Source organism: Antennarius striatus, chromosome 3 (genome assembly GCF_040054535.1).
Source record: "Antennarius striatus isolate MH-2024 chromosome 3, ASM4005453v1, whole genome shotgun sequence".
Classification (NCBI taxonomy): Eukaryota; Metazoa; Chordata; class Actinopteri; order Lophiiformes; family Antennariidae; genus Antennarius; species Antennarius striatus.
In genome coordinates this window covers 11,272,448-11,287,127 of record NC_090778.1, presented here as the reverse complement: position 1 = coordinate 11,287,127, position 14,680 = coordinate 11,272,448, and the positions used below count along the sequence as shown (strand labels likewise).

At 39.2% G+C, this 14,680-nt stretch overlaps 1 protein-coding gene across 3 annotated transcripts; it reads right to left on the bottom strand.

Annotated features, from left to right (window-relative positions):
• Positions 1-230: 230 nt before the first annotated feature.
• LOC137592341 (uncharacterized) lies at positions 231-10,699 on the bottom strand. 3 transcript variants are annotated; one of them, XM_068310458.1, is made up of 13 exons: positions 10,655-10,699; positions 8,149-8,895; positions 7,782-7,861; positions 7,403-7,483; positions 7,242-7,295; positions 7,080-7,175; positions 6,840-6,914; positions 3,870-5,751; positions 3,229-3,348; positions 2,531-2,872; positions 2,222-2,350; positions 1,480-1,866; positions 231-1,186 (listed from the first exon to the last, which is right to left on the bottom strand). In XM_068310458.1, exons 2-13 carry the CDS (start codon positions 8,843-8,845, stop codon positions 966-968), a joined length of 4,164 nt encoding a protein of 1,387 aa, XP_068166559.1. In that variant the 5' UTR covers positions 8,846-8,895; positions 10,655-10,699; the 3' UTR covers positions 231-965. The 3 variants fall into 3 exon arrangements, with proteins under 3 accessions (XP_068166559.1, XP_068166560.1, XP_068166561.1); XM_068310459.1 differs by having other exon boundaries at positions 3,870-5,748; XM_068310460.1 differs by lacking the exon at positions 3,229-3,348.
• Positions 10,700-14,680: the final 3,981 nt, after the last annotated feature.

Here is a 14,680-nt window from a genome sequence, read left to right as displayed (position 1 = left end):
TTACAGTACATGTAAAATCACAAAATAAAGAGCTGCACTATTAATGATCTCACTTAAATTAGTGAACCCTTTAATGGGTAACCCTATAATATAATTTCAAATTAGGATTTTACGCGGTTTGTGCTTTTAGCGACATTTATAAAACATTACTGTCAATTTAACATAAATTATGACATTATTACCCAACATGTATGTAAGGCAATTCAAAACACTGAATGTGACAATTAAACTGTCCACTAATTGTGGACATTTGATTCTTTACATTGTGAATTCCCCGGTTTGGGATCAATAAAGTCTGTCCGTCCATCCATCCATCCATCCATCCATCCGTGTTGGATGGATGGATGCACTATGACTTTATACAAAGTAAATGGAAGAGACGAGATCTAACATGGCACAAAACTCAAGAGAAACACTAAATCCTCTCTATCTTACACATTATTCACATATTATTCATGAGTGAATAACTAGAATTATATTTTTCTCACTTTATTCATGACACATTGTTAAAGAACATCTAATAAAATGTAGTACACTAATGTAGTTAACGTTTTATCAAAATGCCAGATAGCTCAGTCACAGCAAGCAGCTTGTAGCTCCAAACACTCCTGAGGTAAATGTGTGCAGTACAACACAACAGGACACAAATGACAAAAAATGTACATAAAAAATAATAATATGGTAACAATGATGAACTGCAGGCCCACAACCACAACATGATCAGTGTACTTCGACTGAAGAATACTATTCAAGTTGATGTAAACTAAAGGAATGCAAGGAAAACAGCAAAAGATTGAAAATAAAGAAAAGAATGGAATGTTTAACAGATTTTACTCTGTACAAAAAACGCATTTATAAAAGTTGAAAACCAAAAGTGCTCTGCTGTAACTTGAGAAAACCACGGAAGGTCTTGTCCAGGATGTTTGAGGATGAGGGAAGTCCTCCTTCATCTCGCATTGGATGTTCTACCTCCTGCTGTGCCTTGTGATTGAAGTGATCCTGTTTCTGACGTAATCTTTCACACGTCTCCACGTACAATTTCTCAAAGCTTCTGGCTCAGCTGCAATGCACCGAACACAGTCATCTTTCTTAGGGATTTGGTGTCCTTGAATGAAATGCATCATGTGTTTTTCAACAGCTCGAATCTCTGTTTCCTTCCACTTATTCTTACTCTTGTTTTGGACACCTGAGGGATGAAAGAGAAGAGTCAAATTACTTAAACCTAACCATTCATTAAACACAATCCGAAACCTAATTTAAGGAAACAGAACTAATGTCAAGTGGTGATGGAACGAAGAGAAAGTCTTTTAAACTCTAATCTACACACACTAACATTTGATAAACTTGATCTGAGCCAGAGAAATGTGTTGAGATATGTACTGTGAAGACCACACTGGTGTGAACGACGCAAACACATGAACACATGTCATAACATCACTGACATCTCTGTGACACAAGTATAAATAAATCCATTCATACCTTTCCTGTCTAACTGGACAGATTTTAGAGGTAGAGTTTTGTTGTTCTGCTTCTTTCTGCCTCTATTCTGTGCGCTGGGACTCTCATTATGACGAGCAGCTTGGCCTGCAGCAGCTGCGTGACGCTCACTGTTTTTATCTGGTGTCAGCTCTTCGGAGTCTTCATCGTCCCACTTTTTGGCACATTTTAGGGAAGTGATCCTGTTTCTGACGTAATTCTTCACACCTTTCCACGAACGGGCCCTCAAAGCTTCTGGTTCAGCCGTAAGACACTGAATACAGTCGTCTTTCTGAGGGACTTTGTGTTTCTTAATGAAACGCATCATGTGTTTTTCAACAGCTCGAATCTCTGCTTCCTTCCACTTATGTTTGCTTTTGGTTTGGACACCTGAGGAGTGAAAGAGAAGAGTCGAATCATGTGAAACTAAACAATTCATTCAGTAAACACAACATGACCATAATTTGAGTAAACAAAACTAATATCATGTCGTGACACATTTAAATACATTTAATGCACTTATGATGGAACAAAATGCAATCAAAAAAGCGACAACAAAACCTGAAATTGACGGAGGCAGATATATGTCAGGTGTCTCAAACCTCTTAAAAACAAACAAGCCAATCGGCCAATGGACACTTGGCAAAACATGACTGCCATTGTATAGACCACACTGGGGTGAACACATAATGTCGTCTCAGCACTGCCATCTCTGGGACACAAGTATAAATAAATCCATTCATACCTTTCCTGCCTAAATGGCCGGATTTTAGAGATGCAGTTTTGTTGTTTTGCTTCTTTCTGCCTTTATTCTGTGCGCTGGGACTCTCATTATGACAAGCAGCTTGTTGTTCTCGTGTACCTTGTGATTCCTCTGCATTCAACACAAAATAGAGAAAGTCTTTTAAAACTCTTATACAACAATATTTTGGACAGAAAGGCTCTTCACACATACAGATGGTCGCCCTTTACAAACCTTCTATTTAAGCCTAAACAATGACAATATTCACTTTGGATGTGATCCTTAAAAATCTGCAATAGAGAGAGTTCCTACCATCAGAATCTGACTCGGAGTCCTCCTGCTCCCTGGTGCAAGTCTGTCCTGAGGGTTGATCTTGAGTGTCCAGGCCTGCAGCCTCACTGTTTTTATCTGGTGTCAGCTCAAAGTCTTCATCGCTGCGCTTTTTGGCACATTTTAGGGAAGTGATCCTGTTTCTGATGTAATCCTTCACACCTTTCCATGAACGGTTCCTCAAAGCTTCTGGTTCGGCCGTAAGACACTGAATACAGTCGTCTTTCTGAGGGACTTTGTGTTTCTGAATGAAACGCATCATGTGTTTTTCAACTGCTTGAACTTCTGCCTCCTGCCACTTATGTTTACCTGTGTTTTGGGTGTCTGTAGGGTAAAATGGAAAAGTTATGAATTATTGGTACTAGCACAGTGAAATATTCTTATTAAGGTGTAAATAAAGCAAGACTCACCAAGTTAGGGAAGAAAAGTAGATTTGCACTGATCTTTTCTTGTTTAACGTTTTAACCCAGTTTGTGTAGCAATTTAAATGGTTTACAGAGCCACCTAAGAGACTAATCGGATCCTGACCCAATGATTTTAAACATGTTTGATATTTGGAAATCAAAATGTGAATTATTGTGAGATTTTAGAAGTTCGCACCCAAAAACAGAAGCTAGGGGAAATGAACTGCCCATAAAGGGGCTGTGAGTGAATCCAAGGATTCAGGCTTAAGATCTTACCTCTACTTTCAGTGCGTACGATCAGAAAGGTAAAGTGACAGGAGATACAGCTGACGCACGGAGGGAACTGAGCAGGTATTGTAGATGGATGTTTCTCATACAGCGCCTTCTCTGTTTTACCTAAATTATTTATTTTATAAGAGTATTCCTTAGTTTAATATCCATAGATCGTTTGAGATACATAAAAATATAAATATATATTTATTTAAAAAGTTCGGGCCGGGTCGGGCTTGGATCATAAAATCTTAAGCCTGAGCCCGAGTCCAAATAAATTCTAGCCCAACCCGGCCGGAGCCCGATGGTATTAAAGCCCGACCCGACCCAAACGTAATTACTGACTTTTTGAGCCCGACCCGGCCCAAATTTCGGTGCGGGTCAGGCCCGACCTCGGGCTCAGGTGTAAGATCTTACCTCTATTTCAGGGTACCCTGACCTACCCTGAAAGTACGTCAGGTTAAGTCGCAGGATGTTGCAGTCTGACTGCCTTGTTTATACTGTTGCTATTATTTTGTGTGCATACTTAATAATTCCATAGATTACTGTACCAAATACGTTCACAGAAAATTACTTAACTGTAGCCATAAAAAAAAGTATTGAATGCATGAAAGTGAAGCTACAAACACAAAAAGAGAAATTCTTACCATCAGAGTCCCTGTCGACGTCATCGAGCTGCACGCTGCTGCTGCTGCTGCTCTGTCGGAGGTTCCTAACCTGATTATTTGGACCATAGATTTGGTCGACCTCACTTTCATCCAAGTTCATTAGCTGGACCATTTTTCCGTGATGCTTCTGGATGTTTCTTAGCGTCAAAAGGTTTGGCTCCTTCGCTTCACACTCATGGGCATATTTTTGGATGCAAGTTGCTATCCTGAAGGGAGTTAGTATATGACGGTGGGCAAACAACAAAGAATTCTCATTGGAGATCCCACACGCCTCACGAGCTTTTACAAAAAGATCTATAGAGGAAACAAACGACGGTTTTAGTATGATGGGGACCATCTTGCCAAGACTCCCTTGTATAATTATTCTTGGAAAAAACTGACATAATTTCTTTTCTCTATTTGACATGGATATCTCATTTCCCGTATTCCAGTTGGACTTTTGCTGTGACAAAAAATCGCTCAGTTTCAGTGTTGATATCTCTACAGGTCGTCTCCTGTTCAGCAGAGTTACTCGACACATTACAATCTTGACCAGAGCAGAATAGTTGCGTGCAGAGGAACTGGCCCTTAGGTTTTTCTCAGCAAGAAGGTGAACATTCTCCATGTGCAAGACGAGGCGCCTTACATCTTCAACGTGGGGCACCATCTTCGCTCTGTTTGATTTCATTTCCCTGAGTGACACGAGTGCATCTCCAGAAACAAGCTTGTTCCATTTTTTCTGGTACAGAGAGAAAAATTTTTGCGCAGACTCTGCCAAACTTTCATCACCGCGCTTCACTGCATTTCTCTCAACAATACCGCAGATTTTCTGCAGATTGCAGCCGAGCTTGATGGCAAGGGAAGGAATGGTGTAGCTCTTGGTCTCTGCATTGTAGCCCGCCAGGACGTTCACCGCAGACACCACATGTGGGAAACTTGTAGGGAGAAAGAAATCCTCCAGTTTCTTCAGAGGGGTTATTTTCTGAGCTTCAAGCACCAGTCTTGCTGTCTCACGAAGCTTTTGCCGTATAGCTGCTTGGCTGCTCCAATCATGCTTTTCAAGCTGACTAAATAAGAGTTCGCCAAACTGCAACATAATCTCATCTTCCACAATAGTTTGTGACACAACATTGTATCTCATTTTGCACACAATGTTTCTTAAACCCTCACTGATATTAAGGCCCTCTGTAGCTTCAATCATCCACGATAGGCTTCGTCCAAATAGTTTCTCTTTCTTTTCAGTCACCTCACATGACTTCATGTGTCTGTGCAGGTTTCGCCTCACAAAAAGGCCCAGACAGTATCTGCAGTGAAGAAAGTCCCCAGCTTGTTTAATTTCTCTTGGTGTGTGCTTTACAATGACATGACCCTGTCCTGTTTTCAAGACGTCTTTATTATGAGCAAAGTTTCCTTGATTTGTTAGTTTAATCCATATGTTTTTCCTTTCTTTGGACTTTGCAGGAAACTGAAATGCGACAGCAACCTCCGGTCTGTCACTGTGAGTTAACTCCAGATGTCGAGACATTTTGACCACCGGCTTAGAACAAAACAAACAATAATTCCTCTTGCTGCGGACACGACCTTTTTTAGAGTTTACACATGGCATCACAGGAGTTTCAAAATGCTTCTTCAGATTAACGGCACAAAGTTTTTTTGGAGGGGGGGCACTTTTTTCTAACTCAGAACCCTCCACAGGGGTGGCACTTTTGTCTAACTCAGAACCCTCCAAAGAGGGCTCTGAGTTAGAACTTTTTTCCTCTCTGACAGAAGGTCTTTTGTCTGTGCTGTCACTAGTGTCATCTGAGGAGCTGTCACCATCACCGTCAGGACCGTAATCAGGATCACAGTCATCCTCTGACCTGTCAGAGACATTTTCTTGCTTCTGGAGATGAAAACAGACAATAGTGCATTATAAAAATGTATGAAAAATGCACATAAAAGCGGAGTTTGTAATTCCCTGGCATGGCTGCAGACCACTGCTGAACACTGTGGACTCTCTCCAGCATCAGAGCTCGTCACATCTGTTCTACAGAAACATGGTTGACTCTTGTTGCATTTTAAATCACAGTACCTAATAATAGTATGTAAGAGTAAAAGAAGGTTCGGAGCACTCTGGAATTTCCTATCACTCAATGGTTTCCATCCTGGTTATGAAGAATGGGAGACTTGACACTTTTCAAACTTATAGGGAAATTGTGGCCTGAAGGTAGGGAACAACAATATGATAGACACTGGAATTGACTTGGGGAGTGCATTAAATCATTCAATTGTAGTCAGGTGACGAAGCCAGTGGATATGTTTTAAAGTGACAGAAACATTTTTTTAAAATTTATTTTATATATTCAATTAATCCCCGAAGGGAAAATGCTGGCACACTCTAGTGTTAGCAACATGCATATATGAGTGTATGTATAGGCCCTGAAACCACAAACACACACACAAGGGGCCTGTACGCATGATTGGGGAGGTAGAGTGGCTCATTTGAGGCGCACCAAAAAAGCATCAGCCCTTCACTCCCACTGCCTCTCACTGCATAAATTACATGCCTGCAGGCCCCTTTGTTGTTTGTATGGTTGTTTCAGGGGCTTGTACACACATATACTAACAAGCACCATGAGTGAAAAGATAATTTCCTAAATTAAATTTCGTCTTTCTTCTTTTCTTCTTCTACTTCACTACATGGTAGCACATGATTGGTAGTACAAAAACTAAGACAGCTTCTGTTATTATGACCGCTGTAGATATGAAGCACAATAATCCTTATTCTGAAATTATTATATACTACTTAAAACATAGCTGCATTAATTATTCATTAAATGTAATATTACATCTGATAATGTAATCTCAACCAGTTTAAAACAAGTCTAGCTACGGGCTATAAACTGACGTGAAATGACTAACTTTGAAAACAAATATTTACTTTTTGTTAAAAAAACAAAAACAAAGAAAGAGAAGAAAAGTGGTCGCTACCAGAGATTGTGATTCTGACATCTGATCCTCTGGCATGCTGCAGGTCTCGTTTTCCTCACAGTTTTTAGGCGATAACTGAAACACAAAACACAAAACACAAAACAAACACAGTTTTAACTAGAAACTCAACATTGATGACAAAACTAAGACTGAATCAAAATTATGCACTAATTAAAAGCATAAATTGCGCAAATTACAGAAAATATTTTATGTATAGTTAATAATGTTAATCAGAACTACCTCCGACTCCAGAACAGGCAGTTGAACCTGTTGGGAATCACTGGTCTGAGGTTCTTGAAGCTTGATGGATGATGGATCATCAACTGAGGGAAGAGTCTGAAAGAAAAGTTTTATATTCTTTAGGAAAACTATAAGACTACAAAACAAAATATCTGAACATACCTCAGGGTGTGGAGGATGTTCATCACTGCTGTCGTCTGGAGGAGCTTCTTCCAGCTTATTGGGTCGATAAAGTGAGGTTAAAAAAAAAAAAAAAGAGTAACCATTCAGAAGAGTTTCCACAGCGTGGATTTTAACGCGGTTTAACAACAAAACACACTCACAACTTTATCCAACTCTGCCAGTTGCTGAAGCAGTTGTGCACGTTGATGTAAAAGTTCTGAACGACGTGTTGCATTCCTTGTCTAAAAGAACAATTAGAGTCAGGATTAAAGTAGTGTGCTCCACAGCGCTGCAGCTCAGCAGGAGAGGATCCTGTTTCTAATGCAGATACTAAAAAGAAGCTCCACTGTACAAGTTTTCAAAAGGAAGTTTAGATAAATTAATATATAACCTTTAATGTCCAATAAAGAACCAACACATTACATGAATTTTATTTCAGTATCTAAATATTTGTACCTTAAACTTCATATTTATAACATGCAATTATTGTGATGAACTCAATTGTTTTCATCAACAGACAGTTCATATTTATTTCCTCACCGGTGGAGCTGTGCTACCCTCTTGCGATGGCTCTTTATCGTGAAGAAGAGCTGCATCAGGGACAGAATCATTTGGGGCTCCTGAGAAAAGCACATTCCTGTATAGTTAGACAATGTAACTGAAGTCATTTTCTGTTTTCCTTTCTTTTTATGAATAAAAAGAATATCACCCCAAAAGTACTGCAACAAGCCAATATGAAGGTTATATAGATTATACAGTATATCGCACCAAAACTCATCTTAAAAAAAGGTTGTTCCTCAGTTCAACTTGATCTTTGAGGGGCACTTCTGGCACATATAAAGCCAGTGTCCAGTGCCTCAGGACAAACAAACTGGTGGTTCACAAATATTCTTCAACTACAACTCACCTCTGCAGCTTGATAACGGCATCCACTGAGGCTGTTCTTGAGGAAATGAGGAATGGCTGTGAGCGCTTCCAAAAGCAGCAGAAAACCCCACATTTGTCCCATCAGAAGAAGCTTGAGATGAATTTGCCTGTTGTTGTTGTTGTTGTTGTTCTTGTGATGGGATGCTAGCTGACAGATCTTGAAGTCGATTAAGAAAACCCTGATTAGTTAACTGAGGCTGGAATAACCCTTCGTACTGGTTGTGGGATGGAATTAGGGGCGACTGCTGGGAGATGCAAGACTGTTGAGCCTGGTTGGTTTGAGGAAGAGATGGTGGGCCGAGATTTTCTCTTTGGTTTCTAGTTGGCGGCTCTGATGACGTGTGAGGCGTTTGCTGAACAAAGGAACTATTCTGAGAAGAACTTGGAAAAGCAGGGCTCACAAACATTGCCCTGGAAGATGAAGAGGGAGGATTTTTGTACAAGGCAGAGTGATGAGTTGATAAGGTGCTGCTGTTCATCATGCAGCTCTGATGGAATGTCTGGAGTTCACAGAAAGAAGTTTTCCCAGAAGATGAGCCCAGACCGAGCTGCTGAGAGCTGGGCGGTGAGTTGAAGAGGGATCCTGGAACTTGTGAAGCTAAAGCTGTGGACCATCCATTCTGGCCTCCCCACGACTGACAGGGTATGTGGCGCTCATTTCCTGCTGGGTGGTCCATGATTATCCAGAAATGTCACAGCGTGCTGTGTGGAGTCTAACAGGAAGTCTCTAGCAGAGCAAAACAACAGACACAACTTGTCTTAAGCAGCAGTAATGGAGGCTATTTCTCTGTAAAAGGCCTACATATGAAGATGATGTTTAGGAAATTATATTTATCACAGTGAAAACATGTCAGAGGAAAAGCCGGTAGGATTCAGGTGAAAGGGTGTCAGCGTTCTAAACTGGGGGAAGATAAATGACCGCAGACTAATGGGGAGGGTGATCAACTCAGAAGCATGTTGCAGGGAAACTACAAATGTTAAGCTATTTTTCAGTAAACTGTTTTCACATAATTTTTGATTAGTAGACTAATCATCACATCTGCATCATTAACTTGAAACAATTTTAACACTCATAATACAACAATCCTTATGACAAATTCAAACAAGACTTCAAAGAAAGAAATTGTGAAATTTCTGCTTGATAAATTGACTGTATATAATTTGGAATGGTTTAAATTTGAAATTTGCCTTCAGTTTAGTATGGAATACTGCTATGATTTAGAAAGACCCTGAGGATGCCTTGTATAGTATGATAATAATTCACTATATATGTATCAAAATTCTGAAAACAAGGAGATATACCAGTAATTCATCTCAATGTTTACATTTCGTGATTGATTGGAAGAGCCAAATGGCTGAGAACAGATTCTCGGTCACGGTTTGAACACAAAAAGAATCAAAGGCACATATATTCACATGTAAAGCTGAAAACTGCAAGTGCTCCTGAGAATTTATAACATCATAATACACAGTGTTGGGATACCAAATAGTATCCATATTTTCTTTCATTATCTGTTTCAGATATTCATCCTGATTTGTGGCCCTCAGTATTTTTGTTGCTGGTAGAAAGTCAGGGTGTTGGATTCATGAAGTCTTCTTATCCTGATATAACAGCATTGATTTTCTTCTGAGGCCAACATTTGGGTGTCAGACGACCAGCAAGGCAAACATGACATGAAACCTTAGTAAATGTACGATCCTGATGAACATCAAATGTCACTGACATGATGCTTTATATCAGATTTCAGAGCATTACAGAATAATTCCACGTCAGACTTGAGAAGGATGGAGGTTGAACCATTTCTGACTGAAATGCTCTCTGATAGTCGCTCTGCACAGTAAAACCTGACAAGCATGGGAAGTAATAATAATAGTACGTAAGTAATACGTAATAAGTACAGTTTTAAAGTCTGCAGAAGCTATTAATTACATGAACATTTCTCCGCTGACATCTGGTAGTGCCTACAGCAGCCATGCTTTCTTTCTGTGTTTTTTCGACAGATCACGCCACTTGTTTTCTTGGTTTACAGATATTTGTAAATGCAATGTGTGTGTACTTGTTGGAAACAACATGCACTACAAATCCTACTGTCAACAACCTTTGTACAAAGGAAGTACCTCCATTACAATGCTGTCATCTTATTTTTACGCCTACAAGCCTGTAATACTAACTGTTTATATGCTTTAACTAACTGTTTATATGCTTTAACTAACTGTTTATATGCTTTAACTAACTGTTTATATGCTATAACTAACTGTTTATATGCTTTAACTAGTTGAAGACTACACGTGTCGTGGGTGAAGACGACCTGCACTCCGCCTAGCTTAACTGGATTAATTAGCTGTTATCATGCATGGCTGTAAAAAGCGGATTATTTTTAGAGTAGATAGTCGTCCAGTATGAGCATAGAAATTAGTTATGAGAACAGTACGACAAGGAAAACTACATAAATTTCAATAAAACTATTAGAAGATGTGCACAGTACCTGTAAAGCTAACCGGAAGTAGCGACCGGTCCTTTAGCCAGTGGCTCCGCCCACCGCCGCTGTTCGAAGTTTTGTTGTTGTTGTTGTTTTTTCAAAATAAGAGCCTCAATTTCTAAAACGAAACAAACAAAGCAAATAAAATCCAAGTTATTTCTAAAACTGGCTAAATTCGTATCAAAGCTACGACATGAAGATGCTAAAATAAAATTCTAATTGAAACAAAATAGGCACAATGTAACCCACATACCCAAGTCTCACAATCAAAATGAAGATTGTGAACATCACATGTCATCTGTTAATTCTTTTGTAAAAGTATTAACATTTCTTTACTCAATATGGGCAGTATATACACTCATATTTTATAATTTTTTACAGTTGTCAAAGATATACAAGAGAACAATGAGGAATTATGAAGGAAACTAGTCTTGAGCAAAGTATCTCTACAGCCGTTATATAAAAAACACATAATTGTTTTGGCTGAACCCCTATTATCAATCTTTAATATGGAAAAAATCATTAATTCATTCATTTATTCATTCATTTGATTCACTGCTTCCTTCACTTTTGCGAGTTATGGAGGTTGCTAGAGTTTATCCCAGTAGACTTACGGGCATGAGGCAAGGAGACGCTCCGGACACTTTGCCAGCGCAGCGTGGAAACATATAGAAAACATTTTGGAAATATTTGTATGTGTGGGGAATACACTGTTGATGGTCATACATATTTGTATTTCTTGTATTGGATACAGTGATACAATGTGAGTTGTTGTTAACCATGACTGTCACTGAGCGAGACCACCTACGCTGGATAGGTCAGCAGGTCACACTGGTGACACAAAGAGACATATCAGTTCACTCTCGTATTCACACCTGTGCTGCACTGGACAGTCATTCTGTACTACTTGGAAAGCACAAAACACAAATGCACATGTAGTCGAGTTGTAAAACGTGTCAACCAACTCTTTAGTCGGTCGCACAGTTTGGTAAAGATGTCCTCCCATCTTTTCCTGCCAGCTGTGCTTCCAGAACCAGAAACTCTCACATTCAAAAGCACTTTCACTTTAGTTGCTTGAATAATCCTCAGTGGGGAAATAATTTTTTACCTTGATACATCAATTAAACACGCAAACAAACGTGAGTACACACGTGACACACAGACACACACACACACACACACACACACACACACACACACACACACACACACACACACACACACACACACACACACACACACACACACACACACACACACACACACACACACACACAGAGCACAGTTATTTACACATACTTCACACATCTCCTAGAGTACACCTTCTTCCTTCCCTTTTTATCTCTGTTCATCAATAATGCTATCTGCCAGCATCATCCCTTTACTGTAAAGTGAATGTAATTATAGATTTACATTTTCAGATTTTGTTTCAGCTTGTCCCCAAATTCTTATTTTTAAAACAGAAAATGCGTTTGGAGCTCAGAAGTGTCTGAATATCTATGGCAAGCCAGGTAACTTAAGCTAAGAGTTATGTTGCTTTCTTGATTTCTTCAGAATAGTGGGTTTGTGATTTTCAACACTGATCTAACTTTATAAATTACAATTCTGCCATGTCATCTAGTCCCCAGCAGATGGGAGTGTTAAATTATTTTTCTACATTCAAGTTTTCCTTCTTGTCTTTCAAAATAGCCACAGTTTCCCAGTACAAACCAGTTTTCCAAACATCAAAACAAAAATAAAATTTGTGAAAATGATGATCGCGTTTGTCTCACAAAAAATGATTAGAATAGAAACCAAATGACCACACCTAACCCCGTCTCTCGTTTGTACATTTGTATAAAAAAAAAGTAAATTATACCTCCTCCAAATGAATATTAGTTTTTAACAGATTAATATGTGGCAACAGCAAAATGTTTAGATTTTTTATGTTCAGAAAAGTGTATAAATTCCACACTGCATATCCACTGCTGACAACATGCGTATGTGAGTACGTAGAAAACTGCATAAAGTAGGTTATGTATATAATCAGAATGCAATCATAAAACCCTGAACAGAGTCATCTTTGAAGTGTTTATTCATTCCAACTGGTTTCAAACTTGGTGCAAACATTATTCAGTGATGCTGATTGTCTTAAAGATATCTTAAGTCAGTGTTCAGTCCTTCATAAGGATGCTTATAATGTGCTTATGTATCATCCACAGAGGATCAACTATTTCACTAAATTAACTTAATCAAATTCTGTAGTTAATTACAGCTTTGACTTGCACGTTTTGTATTTACACTACTAAGCATTATGTGCTCCTAAATTTCAATCGCAGTAGTAAATGTTTATTAGTTTAATTAATTTAGTTGTATTCTATCATGGTGAGTACTTTTACTTCTAGTAAGTTGCTGGACACTAATGTATTTATACTGAAAATTTTGAACACAGGACTTTAAAGAAAATGCACTGAAGTGTATTTATATGACCTATGAGTTCCCTCTTCAGCATTACGGCATCTTTGTTCTGCTTTTGACCCTAAATGGATCTCTCATTCTGTGTAAAGCTTTTCCCAATCTCTCCCCCAGGAGCACTGAATGACTGAGTACACAAGCAGAGTCTGTTCATTGAGGTGTAAGATACGGAGACAAGCTGCATGTTTTCAGCATGTTACAGTGGAGATGGAGAGAACTAGAGTAATAAGAGAAAAAGAGAAGAGGAGTAATAAATGAATATTTGATCGGTTCCGCTCTGACCCTGTGTGCTGTAATATTAATGCAGTCCATAGGCCTTGAGGCCTGCTCTCTGCCTCCCAGGTACATTAGCACATCGCTAGCAAACCTGAACTCTACTGAGCTCCCAAAGAGGAAACCGGTGTGATATGAATGATGATGACGATGTATGTCTGTATGTGTGTGGATGGCGCAAGTACATGCTTGTGTCTCTGCCTTAGGCAATCTTGTAGTACCTAAAAAAATCTCATGACATAAAAAATATGTTTTGTTTTTTGCTTTTTTGTGTTGTGGCTTTAGGCTGTTGGTTGTGTTTTGCTGCTCAGGCAGCTTTAAATACCACATGAGCATATTCTGCTCATCCCTACAATGCAAAACTCCATCAGGACAGTGTAAATTATAGTCAATGAGTCCTATGCCAAGCCTCTAAGTCATCTGATTCCACAGCTTTCTCCAGGGGACACTGGGTACTCTGTCTTTCTTTCACAGCCCAGAAATTTTTAAAATACAGTAATCAGTGATTAAATGTATTTGTGTCTGAATGTTTGGTTTGCCACCCCCTTAGCGAAGGCTAAATAGTACAGAAAATGGATGAATGTATTAGCCTAATGTCAAGCAATGATATGAAGGCTAATACAGTTTCAAGAGTGAAAAAACACTGCTGAAGCAACATGCAAGAAAACAATGACCTCAGCCTGGAAAAGAACATAATGGAAAGAAGAGCAATATTTCTGCATCTCAGAAGGTCAGGGATTTATCCACCCAGTTAATTTATTTCTGGGGGGTTTTCTGACAAGGGTCCTTGGTTAAGAAACTGAACTCCAAATTAATGTCAATGATCAGGCCAATGGGTCAATGTCTCCAACTGCTGTCATTGTGCAAATTTGTGGTGATGTTGAGTGAGAGGCAAAACTGTAAAGCACAATATGTTTGGTTTTTTTTACTCAGCTTCATGTGCACGTATGTCATCGAGTTCAACGTGATATTTACAAAGCTCTGGCTCATTAGGGTCTAGTAGAGGGTCATTTTATCTGCAGCATCCACCGCATTTTAGTCTCTTTAGTCATCTGACTGCATGATAATAAATGGAGTGAAGAAAGTAGTGGCTTAGGTAGGCAGGTGAGTGAACCTGATAGGAGTTGCTGTGGGGGCGACTGACCTTCGGTAGAATCAAAGATAAGTGCAACTTAACATTTGGACTCTGGAATAGTTTGCTCTACTTTTGGACAAGTGCTTGCAGATCACACACCTAGTGGCTGCAGGAGAACACATAAAGAACAGGTGAGATTGATGACTGATTATCAATATTAGTTCATGAAA